The 20,981-nt window shown below is 42.6% G+C and overlaps 1 protein-coding gene and 1 pseudogene across 2 annotated transcripts; one reads left to right on the top strand and one right to left on the bottom strand.

Moving 5' to 3' along the window:
- Positions 1–4,167: 4,167 nt before the first annotated feature.
- Positions 4,168–4,698, bottom strand: LOC308410467 (olfactory receptor 5AN1-like; annotated as a pseudogene). Its single transcript has one exon. The product of its transcript is annotated as an olfactory receptor 5AN1-like (transcript).
- Positions 4,699–7,966: 3,268 nt separating this feature from the next.
- LOC308410466 (olfactory receptor 13C2-like) lies at positions 7,967–8,899 on the top strand (the record flags this gene model as incomplete). Its single annotated transcript, XM_080903803.1, has 1 exon — positions 7,967–8,899. The coding sequence occupies one exon, from the start codon at positions 7,967–7,969 to the stop codon at positions 8,897–8,899; it is 933 nt and encodes a 310-aa protein (XP_080759929.1).
- Between the last annotated feature and the right edge of the window lie 12,082 nt (positions 8,900–20,981).

The following is a 20,981-nucleotide window of genomic DNA, read 5'->3' as shown; positions in this document are numbered from 1 at the left end:
TTGAACTCACACAATGAAGTTTGTAAACTGACTTATTACAAAATATCCCTTGCAGAGTAAAGTTACACACTTTTCTAGTAGCACTTAGTGATGTTGTTGTCACGGTTCTGGGTCCGTTGGACCCAGTATTTCGAGTTTATTATGTTTTGGTTCACTTTTGCATCATGGATTATTCTTTGTTTCTCTGGTACTTTGTGTTTCAGTTATCTTGGTGTTTTGGATTGTTTCTCATTCTCTTGTTGTGATGTTTATTATTATTATTATTATTAGAGTTTCATGTTTCTATTATCCATGTTTTAGGAATGGTGGTTTCATGTATAGTTCAGTTCCATGTTTCATTTTCTGTCTCTGTGTTGAGTCCATGTCTCTGAGTTGTGATTCATGTTTCCTGTTTTATTGTGAAAGTCTTTGTCTTATGTTAGTGTGTGCAGCTTTGTTCCCCATGTCTCGTTAGCCCTGATCTCTCCCAGCTGTGTCTCCCTTCTGTGGCCCATTTCCTCATTACTACCCTGTGTATTTAAGCCCTGTGTTTTCCCATGCCCAGTGTCGCGTCGTACCCTCAGATTATGCCTGTGTGTCCTTGGTCTCAGTGTTCCATCCTCACTTCATGTTTGTTTTCCTGCCAGCAATAAAGCTGAGGTTTTGTGAGTTACAATTCTGTGTTTGAGTCCTGCATTTGCATCCTCATCTCTGCCTGCTCGCACACAGAGCCCTGACAGAACGACGCGACCAGTATGGATCTAGCAGACTCCGTATGGTATCGGCGACCCGCAGTCTCCACCTTCCTCAAGGAGAGGGAGAGGCAGGGGGCTAGGTGTGCCTGGGAGCACGAGTCACCATTCGATGGGTCTCGTTTGGCTCTGGGTGGGCCCCGCAGCTTCCAAACTGCGATGGCTACCGCCGTTCCATCAGCTGTTCCGTCAGGGATGCGAGGGGCCAAGCGCTCTCCCTCGACGGCAGTAGCTCCTCCGTTTTCTGGTGTCACTCCACCGCTGCTCTCCGAATTCAGGCCCTGCAGGAGGGGCAAGCAGCGACGAAAGAAGGATTATGTGGTGGAAGACACTGGGCTTACTCCACTGCAATCCTTTGCTTTGTTTTTGGGACTTCCACGTTCGGAGCTACACAAACTTCCCGCCTCTTCGTCCCAGCCCGGCCCACCGAAAGACTTTCGGCCCGGTCTGCAGGAGGATTCGCAGTCTGGCTTACCTCCCTCTTCCCAGAGTGAGCGACGCTCACGCAGCCGTCGCTCCGCTTCCTCTGGACAGTCAGCAGTGGTGAGCAACAAAGACTGTCTTTCTCATGCTCCTCCTGAACTCTTGAACATAACAAACAATAAATCTACCCCTAAGATTCTGAAGACTACCTGCCATTCAAGTGAATCTAAATCTACTAACTTAAAGGTAGTTGAGTCTGTGTTTGTTAACCCTGTGAACCCCTGCTCTGAGGATTTAAGAACCTGTTTTCATTCTGCCCAATCTGAACCTAGTGTTAAAATGAATAAGACTACGCCACTTAAATCTGGGGGGAGAAATGTTCGAACTGCTGTGAAATTTCTGGAGGCTTCAAGTTCTGTTTTCAAGTCAGCTGAAAGGGAGGTGGTTAATGTTTCTAAGCCAGCCTTTCAGCCATGTACTTTTCAGCAAGGGCGCAGGCAGTTGGTAGGGACAGAAATTTCAGGCTGTAACTCAGGCTCTCTGAAGGAAGGGGCTGTCTGTTCCCCAAGGACATTTAAGGACTCTAGTTGCACCTCTCTACAATCTATTAAGACCGTGGCTCTTCCCAGGGACTGTTCTGTGTCCCAGTTGAATGTTTCTGAGGTTGCCCACTCTGCTAAGACTATATGCTCAGACCCAGTTGGCAATATTGGGCATTTTGAGACCATTCCTGAGCTTCTCTCTCCTCCTGTTTCTGCTCCTAGGGTAGCTCGGGCCCAGCGTTCCCCTCCACCCGTTTCAGTTCCTCGGGTGGAAGGGTTTGGTGTTCAGCTGGTGCCGGCACCCGTTCCTGTGTCAGCTGGAGGCTCAGGTGAGCCCTTCCAGCAGTTTTTGTCGTGTTCAGAAGGCTCAGGAGGATTAGCTCAGTCACCATCACAACCACCATCACTACAACCTTTATGGCAGTTCCCAGCTCAGTTTTCTGATCAGCAGCCACCTTCAGTTCAGTCAGCTGATCAGCAGCCACCTTCAGCTCAGTTTACAGTGTCCCCTGATCAGCAGCCACCTTCAGCTCAGTTTACAGTGTCCCCTGATCAGCAGCCACCTGTAGCCCTGTCACCTACTCCACTACCGCTTTCATCTCAAATTACGTCACCCGTAGCTCAGTCTTCACCCCCGTTATTCATAGCTCAGTCGCAACCACAATCAGATTTGTTGCAAGCTTTGTTGCAATCCATAACCCAGTCAGTAGTTCAGTTAGTGAAGGAATCATTGGCGTTGTCATCTGCTAAATCAGCCTCTCATCTTCGCCCTCAGTCAGGGGTCCCTATTGCCTCTGGCCCTGCATCTGCTCCAGCTGGAGGGCCCGAGGAGCCCAGCCAGCCTCATGTTTCGTCCGCTGGGGGTTCGGGAGAACCCAGCCGGCCTCATGTTTCGTCCGCTGGGGGTTCGGGAGAACCCAGCCGGCCTCATGTTTCGTCCGCTGGAGGGCCCGAGTCGCCTGTCCAGCCTCAAGCCACGTCCGCTGGAGGGCCCGAGTCGCCCGTCCAGCCTCAAGCCACGTTAGCTGAGGGTCCTGGGGGACCCAGCCAGCACATCCTCACACCTGCTGATGGTCCGGGGAAATTGGTTCAGCCATCACCTGCTGAATCGTCCCCCGCGACTTTTACATCATCATCCGCAGCCGTCCCGCTGCCGTCAGGTTCCGCAGCCGTCCCGCTGCCGTCAGGTTCCGCAGCCGTCCCGCTGCCGTCAGGTTCCGCAGCCGTCCCTTCATCCACGCCTGGTCCGGCCTCCGTGTCTTCATCCACGCCTGGTCCGGCCTCCGTGTCTTCATCCACGCCTGGTCCGGCCTCCGTGTCTTCATCCACGCCTGGTCCGGCCTCCGTGTCTTCATCCACGCCTGGTCCGGCCTCGGCTCCGCCTTCGTCTTCGTCTGGTCCTGCGGTTGCCATACCGCCGTCAGAGCCAGCTCGACCCGTTCCTCCTCGCCTCTGCCGGCCGTTTTCCGGGCCTATTAGGTGGCATCATGGCCTTCGAGGACGGCCTCCGGAAAGGGTTTGTCGCCGCCGCTGGCATCGCGGCCGCCCTCCGGACCTGCTCAGTGGCCGCCACTGCCTTCCAAGTGGTCGTCCTCCGGAACTGTTCGCCCGTCGCCGCCCGTTGCCGTGTGCACGGTCGGCCTCCGGAACTGTTCGCCCGTCGCCGCCCGTTGCCGTGTGCACGGTCGGCCTCCGGAACTGTTCGCCCGTCGCCGCCGTTGCCGTGTGCACGGTCGGCCCCCTGAACTCTTCGTGGACTCTAGAGCTCCTTGTTTTTTGTTTGGTCTCTGTCCCTCCGTCCTGGACCCCCTCCGCCCGCCCTGGCCTGGTGCTTTATGCTTTTTTTTGTTTGGGGCTGTCGGGAGCCAGCCCTTTGAGGGGGGGTACTGTCACGGTTCTGGGTCCGTTGGACCCAGTATTTCGAGTTTATTATGTTTTGGTTCACTTTTGCATCATGGATTATTCTTTGTTTCTCTGGTACTTTGTGTGTCAGTTATCTTGGTGTTTTGGATTGATTCTCATTCTCTTGTTGTGATGTTTATTATTATTATTATTATTATTATTATTATTAGAGTTTCATGTTTATATTATCCATGTTTTAGGAATGGTGGTTTCATGTATAGTTCAGTTCCATGTTTCATTTTCTGTCTCTGTGTTGAGTCCATGTCTCTGAGTTGTGATTCATGTTTCCTGTTTTATTGTGAAAGTCTTTGTCTTATGTTAGTGTGTGCAGCTTTGTTCCCCATGTCTCGTTAGCCCTGATCTCTCCCTTCTGTGGCCCATTTCCTCATTACTACCCTGTGTATTTAAGCCCTGTTTTCCCATGCCCAGTGTCGCGTCGTACCCTCAGATTATGCCTGTGTGTCCTTGGTCTCAGTGTTCCATCCTCACTTCATGTTTGTTTTCCTGCCAGCAATAAAGCTGAGGTTTTGTGAGTTACAATTCTGTGTTCGAGTCCTGCATTTGGATCCTCATCTCTGCCTGCCCGCACACAGAGCCCTGACAGTTGTTCCTGCAACCTGACAAGCAGGCACAAGCCACACTAAGACCAAGAAAACAGAGATGGTAGTTTTTTTTCATGATTACGGAATATTGCAAAGGTTTGCATATAGACACATATCTGTCATAGACCATGGCTGCCAACACTAAAAATTCTGAAGCTCCTGAAGTGTAAAGTACAAAATACTGAAAGTGACACGTGTGTGTGTGTGTGTGTGTGTGTGTGTGTGTGATATAATCTGTTTTTCAGATAAAACATCAAGCAAAAACTTTGGGTAGATGGTTGTGCAAAAAAAAGTAGAGTTAATCAGCAAAACTGCAATAAAAATATACATGGGCTCATGAAGGCTTTGATGAAACACAATAAGACGAATAATGGTGGAATTAGAGAAAATTACTGCAGCATATATTGTAAAAATAATCAGAAAATAGACATATCTGTACTTTTCCACCTCTACATACCCATTAAGTGTTATGTAAGTTAAATTTAGTTTATTGTCCATTGAGTTACCTGGCTGGGAATTGTATTTACAAGATCCTATCCACAGTTCTAATGCGTCCTGCTCTGACCATGCAGTATGTTTTTAATCACTCTACTTCACCCTCCACGGATTTCAGCAAACCCTCCACCACAACATGCATTCATGTGACCTTTTTTAAACTGTGAAGAGTTGTTTTGACTTTAAGGCAGCTTTGCAGTCCAGAAGTTCAGTGTCTAATAAACAGTGGCAAAGATACCCCAAGTCAGCATGCAAGTAGTGTGGCTAAATTGTAATTCTGTTTCTGCACATTAAGTAATAGAATCAAAATTTACTTCAAAGCTCGAAATTATTATACCATCTACTTAAGGTGCTTTGACAATTGATCTCTTAGGGTAGTAATCAGAATCAGAAGATTTTATTCATCCCCCAGGGGCAATTAACAGACAACCGAGCAGCATAACGTTGAAGATAAGGACAGTAAGAACAGGGTATAACAGTGAGATAATAAATGCACAGAATATACAGTATATACAGTTTTAAAATTAAAGTGACTGAAAAAACTTTTCAGCTGACTGGCCGGTGGACCGCACGAGTAGCGACCCGGAACCAGTATCCAGAAAAAGAAAAGAAAGTAAAGAAAAAAGAACAACCAAAACTTGATTAACCTATTCAGTCTTTCATGAGAAAAAACTAGGAGGCTTAGGTCCACTAAAGTGAAACTCAGTCTACTCAGATAAAAGTTATTAAAGTTCTGTAGTATCACATCAACGTTCAGTGAGAGACTGAAATTACCAAAAACCACTGAACGACGCAGGAAATCATTCCTGCCTGTGGCCATCTCCCTGTAGAACTCCTCCGTCTAATACACTGTAAACACTGCAAAAGTTACATCCTTTTGCACACACTCTTTTCTTACTCTGTAATGTTGCCGTCTATTTTCTTGATATTTATTTGCAATCACATCTGGATATTTATTATTTGGTGATTTGTATATATTGTGCTATTCCTTAGATCTTAAGATATTCTATTGTTAATAGTCTAGTCTGTTTTTGTTTTTGTTATTGTTTTTTCTAATGTCACTGTACTGGAGCAACCCGTAACCCACATAATTTCACAAGGGATTAATAAAGTATGCTGATTCTGATACTGATTTAAAGGGAGCGTCTTTGTTAAAGTCTTCTCATGGATTTTCCAACACAGAGCTCCTGGGTGGTAATACTATATCAGTCCCAGAACTGGATTCAGTTGGGCAGCGTGGGGTGAGAACTGAATAACTGAAGAATGCAATGGTTTTTAGATTTCATTGGACTGTCTTGAACAAAGTGGATGATAACAAAGAGAGGGAAGGTAGTCAGAACTGAGGGGATGGAACTACCAGAAGGCAACATTGCAAACATTGAAGACAGCTACAAGTACCTGGAGATCTCACAGGCAAATGGGAACCATGAAGAGGCTGCTAGGAGAGCTGCAACCACCAAGTACCTGCAGAGGATCAGGCAAGTCCTGAGGAGTCAGCTGAATGGTAAGAACAAGATCTGGGCTATCAACACCTACGCCTTGCCCTTGATCAGGTACCCTGCTGGCATAATAAGTTGGCCAAAGGTGGAGATAGAAGCCAGTGACATCATGATCAGGAGACTCTGACCATGCATGGAGGGTTTCACCCCAAATCCAGCACCCTGAGGCTGTATGCTAAGCAAAAGCAAGGACTGGTGTGTCAGCACCACAGTCCAGGATGAGGCAGCAAACATCCATGAATACATCAGGAAGATGGCCCTAACCAACCACATGCTCAGGGAATACCTCAGGCAGCAGAAACCCGAGAAAGAGGAGGCACCATCATAGAGGGACAATAGGATAGAGGAAGTGGCTGACATCCAGAAATCCTACCAGTTGCTGGACAAAGCTGGACTAAAAGACAGCACAGAGGCACTAATCATGGCAGCACAGGAACAAGCTCTGAGCACAAGACTGATAGAGGCTGGGGTCTATCACACCAGGCAAGACCCCATGTGCAGGCTGTGTAAAGATGCTCCAGAGACAATCCATCACATAACAGCAGGATGCAAGATGCTAGCACGCAGGGTATACATGGAACACCATAACCAAGTGGTTGGCATGGTATACACAAACATCTGTGCCAAATATGGCGTTAAAGTCCTGAGGTCAAAATGGGAGACGCCCACAAGGGTGGTGGAGAATGACCGAGCTAAGTTCCTGTGGGACTTAGATGCAGATGCAGACGGACAAAATGGTGGTGGCTAACCAACCGGACATAGTGGTGGTAGACAAACAGAAGGAGACGGCCATAGTGATAATTCCTAATTTCCTTCGGGATTAATAAAGTATTCTGATTCTGATTCTGATAGAGGTAGCGGTTCCCAATGACAGCAACATCAGAAAGAAGGAACACGAGAAGCTGGAGAAATACCAAGGGCTCAGAGAAGAGCTTGAGAAAATGTGAAGGGTGAAGGTAACAGTGGTCCCAGTGGTAATCGGAGCACTAGGTGCGGTGACTCCCAAACTAGGCGAGTGGGTCCACCAGATCCCAGGAACAACATTGGAGATCTCTGTCCAGAAGAGCGCAGTCCTAGGAACAGCTAAGATACTGTGCAGGACCCTCAAACTCCAAAGCCTCTGGTAGAGGACCGGAGCTTGAAGGATAGACCGCCCGCAGGGGTCAGCGGGGGAATTTTTTCCATGTATGCTATATATAGGCTTTATTTATAGGCTATAAATAAAATAATGTATGAAAAGACATTCGTAATGCACAAGCTTGATGTCCTTGTTTTTGTTAAAGTTTTTTTTAATTATTATTTTTATTATTATTATTATTTAGTATGGTAGTTATCCAAGTTTTTTTTTCACTGAAAATGTACACAAGGCATAAAACCACACCACCTAAACTGGAAACCAAATAAAAACTCCTTATGAAATAAGATATGGACCCGAGTGCAAAAAAGCCAGGATACACTCAACAATAAAATCTTGCTACATTATTAAAATTCTATACTAGATTAATAGAAGTTGGCTGATCATTGTCATTGTTAGCTGCAACTTATGATCCATTAGCTCTAACTACTAAAGCCTCAAGTAAAAGAGGCTGAACAATGATGTAACTGACTTTCACAGTTCAGCTCCCTCAAGGTTGAAGCAAACCAATAAAACTCTTCTTCAGTCCACATACATATGATTCACTATAAGCATTTGATTGATGAGTGTACTTGTATTTGAAGTTCTGATATCTTTATGCTGCTATATATTTATTTTGTAGCATTTTTTTTAATTCATGGATGAGGAGTTAAATACCACATATGTAACTCTAGATGGATACATTGAGGTTAACAAGTACAGATATGTTTATTTTTGTATTATCTTTACATTATACATTATAATAATATGCAGTAATTCTACCATCGTGTATGTGATCTGGATTCATAAAAACCTTCATGAGCCTATGTACATTTTCATTGCAGCTTTGCTGCTGAACTGTCTCCTTTACAGCACAACTATTTACCCAAAACTTCTGATTGACTTTTTATCTGAAAAACAAGTCATAACATATTCAGCCTGTCTCTTTCAGTTTTTTATATTTTACACTTTAGGCAGTTCAGAGTTCTTTCTCTTGGCAGCCATGGCCTATGACAGATATGTGGCTATTTGTAAACCTCTTGAATATCCAACTATCATGAACAAAACCACTGTGATCATTTTCCTGGTCGTATCTTGGCTTATACCTGCTGTTCATATTGCAATCCAAGCAATAGGGAGTGCTGAAGCAACATTGTGTAACTTTAATTTAAAGGGAATATTTTGTAATAATGCAGTTTACACTCTTCTGTGTGTAAAGTCAAGATTAATTATTGTATTTGGAGTGGTTGCTTTAATAGATCTTATAATACTTCCTGTGCTCTTCATAGTTTTCACTTATACGAACATTTTTATCATCTCATATCAAAGTTGCAAAGAAATTAGGAAGAAAGCTGCAGAGACCTGTTTACCCCATCTGTTAGTTTTAATCAGTATTTCCTGTTTAAGTATCTATGATGTAAGCATAGCTCGAGTGGAATCAGATTTTCCAAAAGCTGCACGATTACTAATGACATTACAAATAGTGCTCTATCATCCATTGTTTAATCCATTCATTTATGGGCTCAAAATGAAGGAAATTTCTAAACAGCTAAAAAGATTCTTTTGTCATGCCAGAATCATCGTGTATTAACTACCAATGCTAATGTGCCTTAATTGTTATGTAATCAGTTTGCTGAAATTACTGAAAACACTTTTTAACATAATCAAAAAGTAAAACATAAAAATGTCATTTTTACTTATTTAATTATTCATAAATTATTGCTATGATTTACTGTTGGTGTATTAAGTCCATACTGATAATAGGACAAACATGTTCTAAGTTTATTTTGTAAATATACTATTCCTCAACAAGTTTTTCTTTAGTTTCTCATAATTACAAGTCTAACAGAGTAATCAATCTTTTTAAAGAAAACGTATATGAGCAAAATAAATGACATTAGTTTTAATTCATTTCACACAATTCTTTTTTAGTTTTTTCAAGTTGTATGTTGCTGTACTCAGTACAATGCTCATCTGAACGTAATACCTACAGTTTCAGAGCTGCAGAGTTTTGGTAAGTTACAACCTAGGAGCTTTTGGGAAGCAATTAATGAAAAATGTATGCAGTTGTCTTAACATAAACATATCCATTCTGCCATAGGTAAAATGATAGGTAATGTTGAAAACACGCAGTTCTTTGAATCTTTGGGCTGAAGGAAGGACAATACTCGGTGTATAAATGCTCAATCAACAATCATTTATTTCCATACAATTCAACAGTCAGAGCATTACAACGTCCGGACGGGAGAGATGCTACCAGAGGGTCAGGCACATGTCTCAAAATGGTGACGGGTTGCTCAGCTTTTTATAGTCTCTAGTGGCCCCCAGCTAGTCGTAAAAGCCAAAACATCACATTTTTTCTCTGTTACAGCGCCTAAGTTATGACCTCGGCAGTTGTTTCTCTGCTTTCTGTAAGGTGGGGGTGTGGAATGTGGTCTATCTATCTCCCCTGTCTTTAGACACAGAGTCTCCTGCTTACAACCTTCTCTTCATGATTCAACAATTAAGCATGTCAAGAAAACAGTGTAACACATTCCCAGCAGATCAAGGATACAGAGTGATGCACATTTATCTAATGAACTAATATGTGAATATGTTCTGTTAACTCAAAAGTATAATGAGAACTAAACTACATACAGATCACACACTCTATTTTAAAGGGTATAATATGATCTACAGCAGTATTCTAATTCAACTACTTTGATTACATATATAAGGTAACATATAATAACAGAATAATATCACAATACCCTCTTTTGATCTCTCATTAAAGAGATCACTAATAACAAGCACTTCAGCGTTGCAAGGTCCAAGTTTTCTTGATCCTGAGGCCCTCTGTCCCCCTTTAACGGGTGGACCATATGGGGGATGACCTCTGTGTTCACGCAGTTCAGATGCAAGCAAAGTTAGATTTACAACCATAACAGCAGTTACAGATGACACTCCCATCACTCCCCATTTTCCCACAGCTTTATTTTGGTGCTCCAGTTTTCCTCTCCCATTTTAATGCCCCCTTATACCTTTCAAATGTACTTAGACTAGAACCTCTCTCTAAGGAGCTTTTAACCTTTATTTTTATTGCTGCAGCTACCAGTGTCTTCCAGTTGGGTGATTCTCAGCTTCTTTCTTCGACCTCCGGGGTTAGACCACCCTTTAGTCATTGCACAGTTATTCTGCCCCGATTTCAAACAAGGATCTGTGTGTTTTGGGTTCACCGGCGTGTCCCCCTTTTTGCCAAGAGCCTCTCGAACCTCGTTGGTCTGGTGTTCCTGGTTTTCGCCAACCCCTTCATGGTTATCGCTGTGTTTGTGGGATCCATCTTCTCCAGGAGCCCAAACGTCATGACACTTGACCCCAGTTGCTGTCTTGGCAGTCCCTACATCTGTCCCTGCTGTGAAGGGTCCTCACATCTCCGGGTCCCCGTCTGGTGTCTGTTCCTTTCTCTGCAAGAGACAGAAAACCAAAACACCTCTCTCCCTAGCCTTGATAATCTAATATTGTTATCCATTGTTCTTCTAATGATTCAAATTTGGTTTAAAATATTATGTTCAGGACTTATTCTAATTCTAATCATAATCTATGTGTGTGTAAAAGAAATCAAAAATTAGTGAACCCTTTCTAAGTCTAACACATTATAAGCTTAAGTTTTACCATAGCTAATTTATTAAACACAAAAATAAACTCATAGAAATTTTCATATCACCATTGTTTGATGTTCAAACTCAACTCCCCCTTTTTGACACACTCCCATGTGTCAATTCATTGGAGCTAGACAATTAAAAGAGAAGGTTAGTGACATCATATCTCAGAAAGTATCAAAAATTCTTCTCTCGAGTACCGTTGCTCCAGCCTTGTCATCCCTGAGGATCTTCGATCCCGAAAATGTCCCTTCTCCTCATGTAATAAAGTCTGTCATCCTTCCATGCCCTGGTAACTGGTCCATCCAGAGCTGTAACATTTTGAAATGTACATACAACAAGCCAAACCACACCTTGGTCACACCAACCCTTTTCTGCCCCGAAGATGTCCAATGCCATCCTAGTATGGACTGTCAAATGTGGCTTTAACGCTGACTTTCCTGACAATCCATTTTATAACGTTTCCTGGTCAGATGTGCCAATCTCTGCACCAGGGTTGTAATAGTTTTGCAATTTTCATCAGTTTTTATTAGTTTTTACCAATTCTTTGCTAGTTTAGTGTAGTTTTTATTTTCTGAAAATCCTTAGTTTCAATTTAGTTTTATTTGTGTTTTGCAAAAATTAAGTGTAACAAAATCCCAGTCCCACCATATCAGTCATGCTCTTCTGGTTATCCTTGGGTGTTGAGACTAATAACTATTAACTCTTGCCGCACCGTGTGGTCCTAATTTTGGTTCAAGTGAATTGATAACCTTTTGAAGGCGATTGTTTCACACCTTTATTTAGATGTCCCAGTCCTGTTGTCTCGGGATCCATCACGCTGCCTTATCTGGGGTTAGCTGTTTTCTGGGGATGCGGGTTGAGTGGGTGAGCTCTTCAAGGAGGGGGAGTGTGCTCCCCCTGATGAGGTCTTCTAGGTAAGCTAGGTTAACCTTCTTGTGTGGGCTTTTCAAGTGCACTTTAAGGTTAGTGGGACTTTTAGTTTTATAAATGTCCCTCATGACCCCCTGATGACCCAGTATTTCATTTTTGCACACTGTAGTACACATTTTAGTTTTTGCTTGTAGCTCGCATACTCTACTTGCCACTCCTCTAATTCCTGATGTTTCTTAGAGAGGGCAACAGTACCTTTAAAAATATATCACATGTGTGGGGGTGTGGCCTTGCCAATTGTTTTGCCCACCTTTTCAAAATGGCTGGCGTGCCCACTAGCACATTTCATGGAAAAAGAAAGGTAAGCTTGATATTTACATTCAAACTGTTTTGTTAAACTCAGATTTTTATTTTATTCTTTTTGCAAGTACCCCTCCTCGGTGGCGAGAAACTGTTGGTGTGGTCAAGTGGGTGCTCTGGAAACAAACGCTCAGGACAGAACAGTTATCAGTCATGTACTTCCTACAAATTTTGCATATGTTTTATTCCATATTGATCCTCTGAGTGTAATGGTACATTTTAATTCGAATTTATCCAAACTAAACACAATATTTTCTTTATTTACTTTGCTCTTGTTCTTTTTCAGTACCACATCCTATCAAATGTCCCTGTCGATTATATTCTACATTTAATAACTTACTATTTCAAGTGAGAACCTAAATCATGTGGACCAATGTTTATTATTGCATATCTCTATTCTGAATGTGGCCAGTCATTCATAGGTATTGTTCAATTTTGGCGATTTTCCTCTATAAAATTTAATTGACTTCTTTACAGTGGCCTGCTGTGGTTAATAGTAACATATTCCAGTCATGAGTGATATCCAAAGTCTTCTCCACTGTAGCATTTGGCATTCCCAATAATATAACATGATACCTTAATCAAAACACAGTTAATATAGCACAGTTTTCTTGATGCAAACATCAGTAACTCAAAATCAGCAACCACAGTGTTAAGTCTGCAGTTCATACTTATGTGAAGCTAGAGTCTCCTCCTCCAGTCTCTCTTATCCTCCTGCTCCTGAAAAAACAAAACAAAACAAAGCGAAGCATCCACCCTTCTCTTGTCGGCTGGGTGACTTGTTTATTGGCATTTACTAATCCTAAAGTGGGTGCAGTCATTGTCTCAGTATCAAGTCAGTCAAAACTTTTAGTCGTCAGTCCATCACAGTCCATTCACATGCATACCTCCCTACACATTCATACCAGATGTTGCTGATAATGGAGTCTCCCGCGCAACCTATTCGAGCGTCCATCACCAGCAAGATGACGTCATCATTTTAAAGGAAAACAATTCCTTGTTGTTTTTTGGGCCGGATTGACTCGGTGCAATCCTTTTAGACTCAGAACTTCTCAGTGTTCCCTATAAGTGAATTTCTCCCAAGCCAATTACAATCATGGAGAAGCACACTTTGCAACTGTTTTTGTAAGAATATTTCATAGCGCTTTAAATTTCAATCTTTCAGGCCTGGTTTAAAGAGCTGATTGTTAAATCATGAACTCACAAAATATCAACATATCACCATATCACCACCGGTGGATCACACCTCTCAGATGTTTTTTTCTCCAGTGCACTGTAACAAAAACAAAAACAGACATAACCAACAAAATACTACTAAAATAACACAAACTAGGGCCCGTTGCAGACATGTCCAAGCATAAAACTATCCTCTCTCGCTTACGAGAAAGAACACAAGCCAAAGCTCACTGATAAAATCAAGCTAGCGCTAAACAAAACTAAACAATCAACCAGAAATTCACAGGAACATTTTGCTTCCTGCCGGGACAATATTGTGTGGGAATGAGAACCTCAGGTGCCGTAACACCTTTTGTTCCTCCTTGAATTAAAACTCAATCACAGAAAATGCCGTACTCCAACCTAACCTTACACTATTAATTCATCATTTTCATTCTGTGCCACTGTTCCTCATCAGGGCTGTGTGAAGCACAGCAAAGAATTCAGTCAAGGCCTTGAGCCATAAACAGACATCACGCACAGACATTGTTTTCATAACCAAACCGTTTTAGAGCTTATTCCTAAAATCTACATAAATGCCTTCTAGGTGACATATAACACATTCTAAGTAATCAATGGCTCCTCATAAAAATTATGCATTGGGATGTTTGTGTGCAGCATTTTGCATATCAGCATAAGCAAAGCATTCTTCATTGCATCAGCGTGTATGTGTGTGTGCGTGTGGATCACTCTTCATTGCACAAGCGTGTGCATGTGTATGTGTGTGCATCACTTCTCAGTGAATCAACATTCCCGTGTGTGTGTGTGTGGGTGTGTGTGTGTGTATGTGTTTCTCTTCATTCTGAGTCAGTGCATGTAGATGTGTGTGTTTGTGTGGGTGTTTGTGTTCATCACTTTCCTGTTCTGGTGTTCTGGGTAAACCACGGCCTGAAGCATGTCCTGGGGTCCTGCCCCCCTCCTTTTTCAGTTTGTTTGCGACCATTGCTGCTGCTGCTGCTCAAAATTCAGTCCATCCTGGTTCTGACCCCAATTGGGGCAGTCCTTTCTCCAGTGTCGATGTTCACCGCAGGTGACACCTGCATCTTCTTCTGTGTTTTTGTCCATTCTGAGGTGCCTTCTGACCTCAGTTACTCCTCCTGTCTCGGTCACGCCCTTTTTCGCCACCCGATCATCCGTGTTGGTCCATCACTGTCCTGCACAGTGTGAATGCAAAGTTATCAAGGTCAGCATTCTTTCGCTCGGCCTTACTTTTCATTCGGGCTTGGCGGGCGTCTCGTCACAGCTCTGTCAGCTGACGCAGTCTGGGAATTTTTCCCCCGTGTAGTGAAACGGGCCTTAGGTTTAGTGCTCTCCGTCTCGGCTGCCTGAGATCACATTCCTGCAGGTCTGTTGACATTCTCAGGTCGTTGTTGTGGGTCCAGCTGTTGCAGCATTTGGTCAGTGTCACGTATGGGGGAGAGCAGGAGTCCAGTCAGCCTCGGCTTTCAGGGCCGGCAAAGCAGCCTGTAATTAAATATGTATAGAAAAAACAAAAACAAAACAAAACAAAAACAAACAAAAAACAAAAACAAACGAACAGGAAAATGTTGTTGTGTTGGCTGTGTTATTCAGAGGGGAGGCAATGGGGCCAGGCCCTGTGTCAGCCTTCTCTCCCCCTTTTTTTGTTTTTTGTCTCCCGATATAATCAACTCCTAACCCACCAAGTTGACAGGACAACACCGGTATATGTTAAAATTCTTAAGATCATGTTTAAAAGCCCAAAAAGGAACTTTCTTTCATTCAGTAATCACTTTTATTAATCAGTCAACAGAAAACATGTCACAATTTGAATCTTTTAACCACTAAATTTGTTGTGTCTTGCCTGGTTGGTTAGACCAGTGTTCCTTTTTTTTTTTAGTTAAATTGTTGTCCTGCAACCCAGAGGGTTTCTTTGTCAGTAATGTATAGACTTCATCATTTAAGTATGTTAATTTTTCTTTAACCTTGCTGGAAAATCTTCACGTGTTCATGAGTGTAAGCTGTTTCTTCATTGCGTGTATGTGCATTTGTATAAAAGCAGGTTAGTTTTATCTTTTCTCAAACTAGGCGTTACCTTAAAAGGAGCCTCTCTCTCAGATTTCTCTGCTTGTGTGTGTTTTTGTTTCACCTTTTTGTTGTGATGCTCCGGACGCCTTCCCAACCTCCACAAGTCCGTTGGCCCCAATTTTATGTGTTAAAACTTCTCTTAATTTCTCCTCTAATTCTCTCCTCGCTGCTGTCTTTTTCACAGCTGCTGATTCGTGCTGGGTGTGGTTCCCATTACCTATAATTTTGCTTCGGCCGCTGTGCTTGTGGGGGCAGTTGGTCCAGGTCCACAGCTTCCTGTATTAACACACTAAGAGATTTATTTTAATTTCATTTTCATCACTTTTAAACCGATAAGCAGGCAACACGCCTACCTTGACAGCGTAAACTGTACGCCAGTCTCCCAACACATTCCTCTCTCTACTCCTCCATAATTCTCCACTGCACACCTCTTACTATCTCTCCTTTTTATTTTTATTACACCACAGAGTAATACACCCAATTATGCCCGTCTATCTCTATGTGGCTCCAAATTCCCTCTTTATTTTAATTTCACACTCGTCAGGGGACAGGCACACAACAATTTCAACCGCTGAAACGAGGAATTCAACCTTTTTATATTTCTTTACTAATCTAGACTCAACGTTTGTTCGCAAAATGTGTCTTGTTCTAGTCCGGAAATAAATGTGAACCCGTGATTACACGGCCGTTCCAGTGTTATTTCCGTGGCTATGCGGGGGCCCTCACCTCCCCAAGTCACCACCTCGGCACCCGGACAACGCCGGTCCTGGCCACGCGTCCACGGACAGGAGGGTCGCTACTCCATAGGCAAAGTTCCACAGGTACACTAGGCATCAACCTTTGATCCTAAAATGTGTATTTGCTCTAATGTCCTCCTAATCAAACACATTAACCGTCACTGTCACTGTGTTCACGCTTCACACTCCACACAAAAACACACTCAGAGCGCGCCTCACTCACACTCTCACTCAGTGCGCGCTTCACCCACAAGACAGCACCCAGAGCGCGCCTCGCAGCTTCACACACACTCTCTCACCCAGAGCGCGCTTTGACACTCACACACAACACTTTTCCTCAGCGGGAATTTTACACAGAAACCTCTGAGCTCAACTATTAGATCTTCTTAAAGCACACTGCACCATAGACCAAAATACCCTTTTCTCTGCGATTATGACCGCCACCACGGGGCAAAGTCGCATCATAAAAGTGATGCTTGCATCCCCGAAGTTATACCTGACATCATAAACCAGGTGTTGCTCTGTACTTAAATTTTTACTTTGTATTATGGCCGCAGCCCTTTATACTCGACTGACGCCACAAACCACCGTCAAAACCTCTCTCAAATGTACTAAAATTAGCACCAACCACTACTGCACTTCACGGCCGCACCACCGGAACACGCCGTATCATAAACCAAACCTACGGACGTGTTTCGCTCTCGCGTTGCCAGCGTCCAACTGCACCGTGAAGCCAGTATCTGCTTGTCCTTAAATCAACTTCTATTTCATAGCCGGCAAAAGCCAGGACGTCACTGACACCATAAACAAAATAAACAAACCTCGACTTCAATGTACTGAACTTATGGCCGCGTCTTCAGAATAAATTCTAACGTATTATTGCTACAGAAGCCAGTATTAGACAAAATTAAATGTGGAAGGTAAAGTGGCTGCACTCTAGTCCAACGTAGTATGTTATTAGTATCTCGGTAGAGGCAGATTACTGCAATCTAGACCAACGTAGTATGTTATTAGTATCTCGGTAGAAGCAGATTACTGCAATCTAGACCAACGCAGTATGTTATTAGTATCTCGGTAGAAGCAGTTTATTTAACACCCTGGAATTCAGCCTCAACTTATGTTGTTAGTATCTTGCGCCAAAAACCAGACACCGACAAATTTACTGTGAAAATACATGTGACTCAGCGAACAGATTAATTTGGAAAGCCCAATATGCACATTTGGTATTTATAATACAACAGGCTGTGCTTACCTTTCTGTTTTAGGCCGGCCTTCTGTTCACTTTGCCCCACGATCTCACCAAAGGCCAAATCTACACCTCCTCAGCACACCAAGGATCCGGGTCACACGGCACCAAGTTGTTGAAAACACGCAGTTCTTTGAATCTTTGGGCTGAAGGAGGGACAATACTCGGTGTATAAATGCTCAATCAACAATCATTTATTTCCATACAATTCAACAGTCAGAGCATTACAACGTCCGGACGGGAGAGATGCTACCAGAGGGTCAGGCACATGTCTCAAAATGGTGACGGGTTGCTCAGCTTTTTATAGTCTCTAGTGGCCCCCAGCTAGTCGTAAAAGCCAAAACATCACATTTTTTCTCTGTTACAGCGCCTAAGTTATGACCTCGGCAGTTGTTTCTCTGCTTTCTGTAAGGTGGGGGTGTGGAATGTGGTCTATCTATCTCCCCTGTCTTTAGACACAGAGTCTCCTGCTTACAACCTTCTCTTCATGATTCAACAATTAAGCATGTCAAGAAAACAGTGTAACACATTCCCAGCAGATCAAGGATACAGAGTGATGCACATTTATCTAATGAACTAATATGTGAATATGTTCTGTTAACTCAAAAGTATAATGAGAACTAAACTACATACAGATCACACACTCTATTTTAAAGGGTATAATATGATCTACAGCAGTATTCTAATTCAACTACTTTGATTACATATATAAGGTAACATATAATAACAGAATAATATCACAGTAATTAAGTCTATTTTCAGATTAATGTTTTTAAACTTTTGTATTTCTTCATTTTTACATTATTGCTAAATATTATTTAGGATATGCTAGTGGAACATAGTGAAACATAGATTCTCCACTAAAGGAATAAGTGGTAACACTTTGTAACTGTTGCCCAAGGACCTGCATCTTCACCACTTGTCACATTTTATTGGTCAGTGTGAGTTATTAACCAAACAGATGTACAGTGGGGCAAAAAAGTATTTAGTCAGCCACCGATTGTGCAAGTTCCCCCACTTAAAATGATGACAGAGGTCAGTAATTTGCACCAGAGGTACACTTCAACTGTGAGAGACAGAATGTGAAAAAAAAAATCCATGAATCCACATGGTAGGATTTGTAAAGAATTTATTCGTAAATCAGGGTGGAAAATAAGTATTTGGCCACCTCAAACAAGGAAAATCTCTGGCTCTCACAGACCTGTAACGTCTTCTGTAAGAAGCTTTTCTGTCCCCCACTCGTTACCTGTATGAATGGCACCTGTTTGAACTCATCATCTGTATAAAAGACACCTGTCCACAGCCTCAAACAGTCAGACTCCAAACTCCGCCATGGCCAAGACCAAAGAGCTTTCGAAGGACACCAGGAAAAGTATTGTAGACCTGCACCAGACTGGGAAGAGTGAATCTACAATAGGCAAGCAGCTTGGTGTGAAAAAAATCAACTGTGGGAGCAATCATCAGAAAATGGAAGACATACAAGACCACTGATAATCTCCCTCGATCTGGGGCTCCACGCAAGATCTCATCCCGTGGGGTCAAAATGATCATGAGAACGGTGAGCAAAGATCCCAGAACCACACGGGGGGACCTGGTGAATGACCTGCAGAGAGCTGGGACCAAAGTAACAAAGGTCACCATCAGTAACACACTACAACGGCAGGGAATCAAATCCTGCAGTGCCAGACGTGTTCCGCTGCTGAAGCCAGTACATGTCCAGGCCCGTCTGAAGTTTGCCAGAGAGCACATGGATGATACAGCAGAGGATTGGGAGAATGTCATGTGGTCAGATGAAACCAAAGTAGAACTTTTTGGTATAAACTCAACTCGTCGTGTTTGGAGGAAGAAGAACACTGAGTTGCATCCCAAGAACACCATACCTAATGTGAAGCATGGGGGTGGAAACATCATGCTATGGGGCTGTTTTTCTGCCAAGGGGACAGGACGACTGATCCGTGTTAAGGACAGAATGAATGGGGCCATGTATCGTGAGATTTTGAGCCAAAACCTCCTTCCATCAGTGAGAACTTTGAAGATGAAACGAGGCTGGGTCTTCCAACATGACAATGATCCAAAACACACCGCCCGGGCAACAAAGGAGTGGCTCCGTAAGAAGCATTTGAAAGTCCTGGAGTGGCCTAGCCAGTCTCCAGACCTCAACCCCATAGAAAATCTGTGGCGGGAGTTGAAAGTCCGTGTTGCTCGGCGACAGCCCCAAAACATCACTGCTCTCGAGAAGATCTGCATGGAGGAATGGGCCAAAATACCAGCTACTGTGTGTGCAAACCTGGTAAAGACCTATAGTAAACGTTTGACCTCTGTTATTGCCAACAAAGGTTATGTTACAAAGTATTGAGTTGTGTTTTTGTTATTGACCAAATACTTATTTTCCACCCTGATTTACGAATAAATTCTTTACAAATCCTACCATGTGGATTCATGGATTTTTTTTTTCACATTCTGTCTCTCACAGTTGAAGTGTACCTCTGGTGCAAATTACTGACCTCTGTCATCATTTTAGGTGGGGGAACTTGCACAATCGGTGGCTGACTAAATACTTTTTTGCCCCACTGTATGTATGTATGTATGTATGTATGTATGTATGTATGTATGTATGTATGTATGTATGTATGTATGTATGTATGTCATAAACCCACAATATTATTAACAATAGCACATCAAAAACATATCAAATGTTTTGAAATGAAAGTTCAATATTTTACCATTTCATGAAAAATATTAACACCCTTACAACAGATAGGTTCTAAAATCTACCTTCACATTCTGCAATTAAATTATATAAATAATTTGTAAAACAAATGAAACTTCTAAACTCAATCTTAAGTTCTTCTTTTGTCAGATCTAACTAAATATATAATTGGGAAAAGTAGATGAAAATTAAAACTTTTTTTTTTTTTTTTTTAGTGATATGACATCTTTGCCATTACTTTTGTCATTGCAGGGTGGGTTCAGAATCTTCCCCATAATATCAAATATGGTATCAAGTATTTTCCTGGTTAATATGTATCGAGTTCGAAATTCTAGTATCATAACAACCCAATTAGTCATCATAGCTGTTGATATTTTAATGTGTAGAGATTGTAATGGAAATGTATTTTTCCTTAGTGTTTCCTCACCTTTTCTGACAATAACACATATATAACATGTTTATTTGAAGCATAGTGGGACAGACACTCAGACTGGACTCTCTCTCTTGCTGCAACGTGAATAAAACTCACTTCAAAGACATTCATCAAGTGTTTGCATTTTATTTTAAAAAGTTCCACGACAAGATATAGGTGAATATTCATATCTGTGCATTCCCAGGTGCTGCCAGCTAAATCTAAGTTTTATCACTCCCACTTTTCCATTCAAGCTATCTCCACCACCAGCATCTTGGCTCCGAGGGGTCCTGCTGTAATCCCTCTCATAGCTTTGGTTCCGTTCCACCAAGATGGGCCATTGAATTGTACTCAGGCAATCTATTCCGTCATTCCCATGTTTACTCCATTTTGAATTATGAAAAATATCTGAATATAATAACCTTTTTGTGTTGAC

This window comes from Rhamphochromis sp. 'chilingali' (assembly GCF_963969265.1).
Source record: "Rhamphochromis sp. 'chilingali' genome assembly, chromosome: 14".
In the NCBI taxonomy this organism is placed as follows: domain Eukaryota; kingdom Metazoa; phylum Chordata; class Actinopteri; order Cichliformes; family Cichlidae; genus Rhamphochromis; species Rhamphochromis sp. 'chilingali'.
Note: the sequence above shows the minus strand (reverse complement) of the source record. Positions and strands in the feature narration are given on the sequence as shown.